This window comes from Ananas comosus, linkage group 25, assembly GCF_001540865.1.
Source record: "Ananas comosus cultivar F153 linkage group 25, ASM154086v1, whole genome shotgun sequence".
NCBI classification, from domain to species: domain Eukaryota; kingdom Viridiplantae; phylum Streptophyta; class Magnoliopsida; order Poales; family Bromeliaceae; genus Ananas; species Ananas comosus.
Window position 1 is genome coordinate 3,166,835 of NC_033645.1, and position 10,256 is coordinate 3,177,090.

The 10,256-nt window shown below is 43.2% G+C and overlaps 1 protein-coding gene across 1 annotated transcript; it reads right to left on the reverse strand.

Moving 5' to 3' along the window:
• On the reverse strand, positions 468-9,136 carry LOC109729063 (ABC transporter C family member 5-like). Its single transcript, XM_020259706.1, has 11 exons — positions 6,632-9,136; positions 5,912-6,232; positions 5,745-5,831; positions 4,600-5,295; positions 3,680-3,844; positions 3,227-3,521; positions 2,523-2,737; positions 1,731-2,036; positions 1,378-1,441; positions 1,050-1,289; positions 468-885 (listed from the first exon to the last, which is right to left on the reverse strand). Exons 1-11 carry the CDS (start codon positions 8,705-8,707, stop codon positions 782-784), a joined length of 4,569 nt encoding a protein of 1,522 aa, XP_020115295.1. The 5' UTR covers positions 8,708-9,136; the 3' UTR covers positions 468-781.

A 10,256-nucleotide genomic window follows, 5' to 3' on the forward strand; every position in this document is an offset into this window, starting at 1 on the left:
GCATTTGCATAGAAAATAAATTAAGAAGGTGGGTAATGTTTTAGCAATGCTGACCGTACGCATATTTTATATTTTACACCATAGTCTTTAAAAAGAAAATATTCACTTATCAACTTTAAATCTTAAAGTTTTTTTTTTTGAGAGATAGATAGTATGCTACCCGTTTCGTTTATTTCATTTAAAAATACACTTAGCTAGAAATGTGAATCAACTAGGATTCGAACTTGGATCTCGGGTACTAACCATCAAATCCTTTGCCACTTGCTCTAGGGACGGTCGGTAACTTTAAATCTTAAAGTTGTGCAATGTAAAATTTACACTCTACATTAGAATGTACATAAGTTTATATAGACGGTAGTGTGTGTGTGTGTGTGAATATTATCGTACACAACCGAACCTATCCCACCCCGTGCCACTCGAAACAATTGCCGAGGAATTACTGAATACTGATAAAAAAGGATAGGACGGAAGGAAAATTTGCCAGCCTGAGTACTACTCAAAACTATATGTTAAATCTTCTTGCAAAGTTAGCACATGTTACATACTTTTTCACTCATTTTTCTACTTCTTTAGCCTCTCTCTATAGGGAAATTTCATTGGTTGAAACTGGTAGACTCTCTCTCTCTCCTCTCTCTCTCTCTCTCTCTCTCTCTCTCTCTCTGTCAGTCCTCAGCCCTGTTTAGAGCTTGATCAGATCTATTGATCATTATTGTCTTATTTACTGCTTTATATTTGTCGCTTCCACCAGTTCGATGATCGTAACCTTGCGGTCTCGACGGTCTCAGATACTGCTTGACCTGGTGGAGTACTCAGTGACCAGCTTCAGAAACATGGAGAATCTATCCTCTAACAATCTCATTGGGCTGTCAAACTCTGCAACTCTACCTGAAAGTGGAACATTTCAAAGATATAAGAGAAGAAAAAAGAAAAACAAAGCAGCAGGAAAATGCACTTTAAAATATATTTTTATTTTTTTAAAAAAGACAGCAAGTGGAAGTCACTTAAACCATGATGCTTCATGGTTGTTTTATTACATGTAAATAACTTACCATCACTGAGGACCAAGACAAGATCACTGTCGATAACAGTCGGGATGCGATGGGCAATGGTGCAGACGGTGCAGTCTTTAAATTCGCTTCGGATGATCTTCTGAATGAGGTTATCAGTGGCTGTGTCGACCGACGCCGTTGCCTCATCAAGCACCAATATGCGTGCCTGCTTCAGCAGTGCCCTGCCTACTGAAACAAGTTGTCGCTGTCCGACACTCCAGTTTTCTCCATTCTCTAAGACTGCAAGGCCGAAATCTTATATTTATTTGCACAGAAAAATGCCAAAATAATAGAGTAACATATGGTGGTTTAGTATCGTGGCAAATACCCGGGGAGTCGAGCTTTTCTTCCTTTTGGCGGATCACATCTCCAAGCTGACACTTATCAAGCGCCTGAAAGACACCATAAGAAGGTCATGCTAAGAAGTTGGTTTCAACAAATCCACCAAAAAATAAAATAAAATAAATAAATCATCTATTTACATACAAATCTTCGTAAGATCTGAAACCTTTCATACATAAGCCCTAACAACGTTAATTCTTGAGGAAGGTTGGTTTAGCAATAGAAGAATTTTTCTAAAGAGGGATACATATATGTCAAAGATAATCTTTCAGGGGCATATATGTAAGTATATCCAAAAGAAATGAAACTTTTCAACAAAACAAGTATTATTGGCCTAACCTGCCAAACTTCATAATCAGAACGCTCTTCTAAAGGGTCAAGATTGCCTCTGATTGTACCCTCGAACAAGGTGGGATCCTGTGGTATGATACTGAGCCTGGATCGTAGATCGTGGAGGCCGATGGTGGAGATGTCTATGTTGTCTATTATAATTTTCCCACTAGAAGGTTCAATTAGGCGGAAAAGTGCCTGTATAAGAGTGGATTTGCCGCTTCCTGTCCGCCCAACAATTCCAATCTTCTTCCCACCAGGAAATGTGCACGAAACTCCATGCAAGACTGTTGGTAGACTCTCCTTGTAACGAACCTTTAGACAAATTAAAAAGAGAATAAAGTCAATTCCACTTAATTAATCAATTATAGATATCTATGGCAAAGAAAAGGTCATATTTTGACTGGCTAATCTTAAGATGCCATTTGCGTGATGTAATGTGGGAAACATTTTGCAAGGGATCATTTGAAAAAATCACAACTGCATGAATATGTTATGCCGCCAAAAATAGAGCATGCCAAGCCGTGGTATTTTTCTTTTAAAATTGTCAAAATGAGGTAGAGGTAGCACATATCAGCAATGTAATTTATTCTTGAGAGCTCAAAAATCAGGATCGTGAGAAGTTTAACCTCTTCAAACTATCACGGTATTAGACCAATATATGTCAAAGAACAGCATTTCTATCTGACACCAGCACCGTGATAGAATCAAATTGCTAATACGTGCATAGAAATATCATTTTGAGCAGCAACATGTGTAAATATCTCTGACGCATAAGACGCTACTTTGTTAGATGCGCACCTTGAGATCGATCAGTTCAATTGCGCCAGACTCGGGCCATGAAGGTGGAGGTCGACAGTTCTCAATAACAGGTGGTGCTTCTCCAGGTATTTCGCAATATTGATTAATCCGCTCAATAGAGATAATTTTGTTCTCCAGTTTGCAAAAGCTCAATATCCAGCGGGATAGACGGGCGTTCAAATTAAGGCCATACGTAACAGCAAGCCCTGCCATACCTATCAAGTAAAAAAGCACATTTAATCTTCTCTCAAAAACAAGCACATTTAATTGCTGAGAAACAAATGTTCAGAATATTACAATCGTCACACTAAAAAATTTAGTAAAAACACTGCCATGGTTCTGGAACAGCTACTCTACTCAAGAAAGCTAAAGCTTCCAGAAACCAGGCAAGTGACTAAATGAAAGTGCGACACTTTTGTCACGGCTGGAACCTAAGATTAGCTTCTGGGTTTCAAAAGCATAAACTTGTTATGTCACAAGAAGCAGCAGCAGCTCTATTGCAGAAAGCAGAAGTTTCTGCTTCTAAAATGGAGCTTCAAACAGCTCTACTCAAGCAGAACATCTACAGAAGCTCCAACTTGGCCAAACAAACCCTAAATGTGCAACATCACAAAAATAAATATAACACCTTACACAGTTTCAACAACATAGTAAAGAAACAAATGTAAAATTGGAAAAGTTGTGCAAAACCACAAAATACATACTTGGATCGATGCTTCCATGTGGAAAGCTCACAAGAAGAGTCATGCAGACGGCGAATACAAAGGTGGACAGCAACTCCATGCGCAAACAAAGCCATTCTATTGCCGCAACACTGCAGAAATATGGTCGAGCAAAGCAATCTAGGAGGAAAAGGTTCCTTTTCATGAAGCGTTTCTCTTGACCAAACCCCCTAATAGTAGCAGCTCCCGCAATAGACTCTCCAAACAGATGTATTATAGGGGACTTTTGAATGCTTACAATCCTAACCAACTCCCTTGATGAAGCCATGTAGTATTTCTGTTTTACAAGGAAAAATGTCAATGTTCATACCATATGCGAATCTAATTCTAGATTGTGAAAAATGTATCAGGAAGTTTAGCATGTTTTTTTAAGAAGAAAAAAATTATTATCATGATGTTCAGAACTGAGAATATATGAGTGCAAAAATTATTTACCTGCATCCATAAGCAAGCGATCACCATAAGAAAGAACAAAAACAAAATTTGCCATGTAACATTCGTCATAACACCAACTATACCGAGCAGCTGTATTGTTGTTGATGAAAACCCACCAAGCCTGAAAGGGATATCAAGATCCACCACACTTTGATCAACAGACACCTGAAAGATAATACCAATATATTATTGAAAGTCATATCTGCATCCGGACACAAAACTACCCCATACCCATAAATTGGATGACTCGTCAACATGAAGTTAAAAAAAGGGAACCACACTAGTCAAGGAGTATGTATGAACATTCATATTTTACAGCCGTATATTTAACGAGGTGTTTTTGCACAAATATACATGTAAAATCCCTAAGCCCTTGTTTGGTTGGGGGTTAAGGGGTGGAATAACCCCTTAACACCCATTTTATCCCCAAACACCCCAAAAAATGGATGGGGTTAGCTAACCCCACCTCAAATAAATTATCCCGGGTTAGCTAACTCCACCTAACCCCACCAAACTCCAACCAAACACTATTTTATATTCATAATAACTCACTATCTTTCTTATCACACCTACTCCAACCAATCATTATCCTTCTTTATCAATCATTATCTTCTTATCCCACCTACTCCAACCCCACCTACTCCAACCAATCATTATCCTTCTTTATCAATCATTATCTTCTTATCCCACCTACTCCAACCAAACACTATTTTTCATTATTCTAGACTAACTCCAACCCCCAACCAAACACAAAAAAACTTTAACCACACTTTAACCCTGAACTTAACCCTATCCTTGGAATAGCTACTTTTTCCTTAACCCCGAACCAAACGGAGGCTAAGTGAAATATTACATAACTAGTATATTCTTCTTAGAATTGTTAAAGAAAGACCGTTTACAATTAGTGATAAATTACTTACACGGTTCAAGATCCGGCCTGCAGGAGTAGAATCAAAGAAGGACATTGGGGCTCGAAAAACCGTTCGTAGCATTTTTATGAACAGCTTTTGTGCAGCTGCTAAACCAAAGGTAGCAACAAGAACAGCTCTAATGAAAACAAACACTGAACTCCCAAAAGCGAGACACATATAAACGACTAAAAGAACGACACTATTTGTCTTTGGCTTATCTCCCTCAGTTTGAGGGTTTGCCCACGCCATCCACCAATTGCCAGCTATCTGAAGCACCTGAAAAGCTGTCTGAGATAGAATAATGAGAGGAATAAGTGCTCCTTTGTAAGCTGCAGCCATATATGACAAGTACACCTTAAAGCTGATCTTTCCTCTTTCTCTCTCTTCTTCTTGAACCAGCTGCTTTCTTTTCATTCTCTTCGCTTTCTTCTTCTCCTTCCTTGCCTTTTTATCAGACAATGATTCTTTTTCCGATATCTCACTGTTCATATTGTCAATGTTGCTTTTGCTTGATGTTAACCTTTTATTGAATAGGGAACTCTCTCCATTAGAAGTACTAGTTTCTAAATCTTCAGAAGCACTTTCAAAAATATCCATTGCATCAATTGCTTCTTGGTGAGCTGAAACGAGAATGTTGAAGTCAGTACCTGCTTTAAGAAGATCTTCATATTTTCCAGCCTGTATTATCTGACCTTCTCTAAAGACCTGAACGGGAAAATAATATGATGTGCTGTTGTTAAATTCGATCAAGAACATAACATTGCCAACTAATTACTCTTTAACAATAAATAACAAAACTACATGGTCGTAATGGATAAAAAAAATTGGTAAGGAGAGTTCAAGAAAAACAAATCGCCCGTTCTTTCTTCTTCTTCTCTTTTTAGTTTCTTTATCTAGATAAGCAATGGGAACGTATGTGTATCTACATCCATAAATACGTACTTAAAAATCAAATAATATTTAGGCGCTATTCTTACCAAGTTTGCCGTAGGACAACAAAGTTCTTTCCATAAAACTACATGTCATTGGTAAAAGTCTTTTTTTTTTTTTTTTTTGAAGCGAATATGGGCTTTACTAAAGGAGATCTAAAACATATCAATCATCGATTCTGCCATTGGGGGTGAAAAGATAAGAATGAAAAGGGAGATTAATACCAGTATCATGTCAGCAGCTGGAAGAAACTCAACTTGATGAGTGACGAATATCACGGTCTTACCAGCCAGTGCTGTCATTATGTACTCCTGCAATATTATACTTCATGAGTTTACCTAAGTTTAACGCTATTAAGGAAACGACAAAATTATAAGGTTCTAATTATTACCCTGAATAGCTCACTTCCCGTGTGCGCATCGACCGCACTAAAGGGGTCATCAAGCAAATAAATGTCGGCATCTTGATAGAGTGCTCTCGCTAGCTGCACCCTTTGCTTCTGGCCACCGCTTAGATTAATACCTCTATCCCCAATAATTGTTTGATCTCCATGAGAGAATAATTCCAAATCTTTCTTTAGTGAACAAGCATGGAGAACATTCTTATATCTTTGCTTCTCCATCGGATATCCAAAAAGAATGTTTTCCTCTATATTTCCAGACTGTATCCAAGCCGATTGAGACACGTAAGCAGCAGATCCACATACCTTGACCTAAAAGAACACGAAAGGAAGTCATAATATATACAGATTGCATAATACAAAAGCTTCTTTAAACAGAAGATAGAAATGTACGGAGGCTTCCTACATAGCAGGCCATTTTGAAACAGACCTCCAAATTTTTTTTATTTTATTTTGTTTAAGTAATCGATGCTACTAGAAGTTTAGCTTGTTTTAATTTGAGTGAGCTCAACTGGTCTAATTGAGATTCCGTTATATTTAACAGTAATTCCGCCGAATTTAATAGCTCTATTCATTTGCCAGCTGACGAGGTGTCAATAATGAAATGCAAAGTTAGAGGGCATTTTCAAAATGGCATATACTTGAGGAGGCCTCGATGCTTCTTTGCCAAACTAGAAACCAACAAAGATGACTGGAAATGTATTTACTGACTTCTCCGAAGAGCTTCGGTATCTCCCCAAGTATGCAAGAGAGAAAGCTCGACTTCCCCGCACCAACAACACCACAAACAGCCACACGCATTCCCTTTTCCACTTTCAATTGAATCGCAGATAGCGTCGACCGTGAAGAAGACGGATCCCAACAAAAATCGCCGTCTCTTATTTCAATAGCGACATCTGTAGTTCCAGGCGGAACATTTGTTACTGCATCGTCTTGCAACTCTTCCTCCTGTAAAAAACCTGATATCCGATCCAAGGACACCTTTGTCTGAGCCATCATAGATACTAAATCAGGGAAGTTCCTAAGCGGTTCTTGGAGAATTCTGAAAGTGGCTAAAGCGGAAAGAACACCGCCGGCAGTTAGGTCGTGGCCCAATAATATAGAAGTAGCAAAAGTTATCACCGAAACAAAGATGGGAGAACCCCAAAAGATGAAAGTGATGAGAGCTTGAGAGTACAGAGCCTTTTTCAGCCACCCAAACTCCGTCTTCCTCATCTCCTCGAGCATCAACCGATACCGGTCCTCCCAAGCTTGTAGTTTTAAAATTCTCATGTTCTTAAGGCATTCGGAGGTCTTCCTCATTCTTTCATCCTTAGCAGCCATCAGCTTATCTTGATAATCTTCTTGGAATTTCGCCAGCGGGATAGTGACGAGAATAGAGATAATTGTGGCAGCCAGCGTCGCGAGAGCGGCGATCCCGACGCTCTTATACAGAATAGCCAGAGCGAGAAGTATCTGCAGAGGTAGCATCCACGTATCGTGAAGGTACCAAGAGAAGTCGCCAACTCTCTGCACGTCGACCGCCATATAATTCACAATCTCGCCGCTCGTATGGCTTTGCCTGGCCGCGCTCGACAGCCTCAGCCCCTTGCGGTACACCATGGCAGTCAAAGCCGATCGAACGTGCATTCCCATTATATCCACCCCCAGGTACCACTGGCGAGCGGTGACGGTCTCCACCAGCTTGGCGCTGAAGAAGATCAAAGCGAGGACATAGCCTTCGTGACGAAACGCGATCTTTCCGCTCAGGTAATCGACAAAGTAGCTAATCATGTAGGGGCCGACGTAGGCGACGAGAGTGTTCAGCAGCGCGAAAACAGCATTTAAAGCCGCTTCGTTCCAGAACGAATCGAATATCGCCAATGCGAGAGAAGGCGCCCTGGAAGGGTGCTCGGCCTTCCTCTTCTCCCAGTTCGAATTCAGCGTCTTATACGAGGTCTTGGCGCGGTCCTTCTGAGCCAAGAGCGGCACGTCGTTGAGCTCGAGGGGCCGCTTCGCGCCGATGGACAGCAGGGCGTTAAGCCAGGACAGAGTGGCGAGGCTGAAGAGCCCGGCCTGAGCATAAGGCGTGACCTTCTGGCAGCCCTGCTCTCTCTCGTCCTCGCCTTCCTCCTCCTCGGCCAGCAACGGCTCGCGAAGGCGGGGATTCCCCGGAGCGAGGGCAATTCCGGTGGAGCCGCGGAGGGAGACGACGCAGAGGAAGGCGAGGGCGGGGAACGCGGCGAAATTGGCGAGCGCATGCGAGCCGAGAGCGAAGGAGCCGCTCATTAAACCCTCGGCGTCGACGAGGGCGATGTAAGCGGAGAGGGAGAAGGAGACGAACCACCATAGCCGCACCAAAAGGGGGAATTTCTCCAATGCGCGGCCGCTGCAGTGGACGACGGATAGAGAGAGAAGAGCCCAGGAGAGGGATTGCACCAGAGGCACATAAACGGCGGAGAAGCGCCGCCCACCTTCCTTCGCCAAGCGCACCGTTTCATACGCGAGCGCCGCTAATTGCAGGAGCAAAACGTAGAAGCAGCACAGAGCCGTGGCCTTGAACCAGCAACCCCCCCCCGCCGCCGCCGCCGCAGCAGAGCCCGAATTGGCGGTGGATTGGGCACGGATTGAGGCGTTCGGGGGCTCTTTGGAGCCCGCTCGGAACACCCTCCGCCCCAAAGCGAGCAAGAGGAAGAAGAGGATGAGCGTCGATTGCGCGAGAACGCAGGCCTTCTCGAGCAAGGGCAGGGAATCGAAGGAGGAGGAGGAGGAGGAGGAGGAGGAGAGGGGAGACGAAGACGAAGCCATCTCCCGGAATCGGAATTGGGGCGGCGCAGAGCTTGGATCTTCTTCAGGCGAGATTCGGAAGAGGAGGACGAGGCGCGGCGGTGGGGGTAGTGTATATTGGCTTTGGGCATTTCACTACGCGGGTAGTGAGACTCGACTCTTTATTGCAGAGCCCCGAACAGGAGAGAGAGAGAGAGGGAGAGGTGGCGACACTTTGCGAAGGTGAAGGGTGGGAGGAGTGGAGGGGATTAGAGAGAGAGAGGCCACATTGCGGAAACCAACAGAGGGTTTAAATTGTGTGGAGATAAAAACAGATTTATTATTAAAGTGTAGTGGAAAGAGACAAGGAAAAGTTTCTGAAATTTCTGCTAATCTCACCGACCTCAAAAGCAATCTCAATCTCAATCTCAATCTTAATCTTAATCTCTCTCTCTCTCTCTCTCTCACTGTGTGTTGGTTTNATGTAATGAGAGAGAGAGAGAGAGAGAGAGAGAGAGGTGTAGAGGAGGAGGAGGAGGAGAGAGAGTTGTAATTGTTGTTTTCTTCTTCCTCTTCCTGAGCTCCACGCTCTCCAGAGTTTGGTCCCCAACGTAGCTGGGTGTCAAATAGGCGATCTACTTTGATAGGGAAACAGTCGCACGTCACGCGTCTCCTAATCGAAAATAAATATAAAGAAATAACTAAAAGGGGAAATTAAAAAGGTTGGGATCGAAAGCAGGAGAAAATGTGATTTGATTCCTTAATTGGCGACTTATAATTCTATATTTTTAAGTATTTAAGTCAATATTGTAAAATTAGGCTAGGTTTTCGATGTTAGGATAAAGAGATTTGTGATTACAATGATAGTGGTCCCTTTTTACGCCTTGTTTGGTTGAGGAACAAGGGTGAGAACTGAGGATAAGGGGTTATCCTCCCTTGTTCCCCAAACACNAGCAAAACGTAGAAGCAGCACAGAGCCGTGGCCTTGAACCAGCAACCCCCCCCCGCCGCCGCCGCCGCCGCAGAGCCCGAATTGGCGGTGGATTGGGCACGGATTGAGGCGTTCGGGGGCTCTTTGGAGCCCGCTCGGAACACCCTCCGCCCCAAAGCGAGCAAGAGGAAGAAGAGGATGAGCGCCGATTGCGCGAGAACGGAGGCCTTCTCGAGCAAGGGCAGGGAATCGAAGGAGGAGGAGGAGGAGGAGGAGAGGGGAGACGAAGACGAAGCCATCTCCCGGAATGGGAATTGGGGCGGCGCAGAGCTTGGATCTTCTTCGGGCGAGATTCGGAAGAGGAGGACGAGGCGCGGCGGTGGGGATAGTGTATATTGGCTTTGAGCATTTCACTACGCGGGTAGTGAAACTCGACTCTTTATTGCAGAGCCCCGAGGAGGAGAGAGAGAGAGAGAGAGGTGGCGACACTTTGCGAAGGTGAAGGGTGGGAGGAGTGGAGGGGATTAGAGAGAGAGAGGCCACATTGCGGAAACCAACAGAGGGTTTAAATTGTGTGGAGATGAAAACAGATTTATTATTAAAGTGTAGTGGAAAGAGACAAGGAAAAGTTTCTGAAATTTCTGCTAATCTCACCGACCT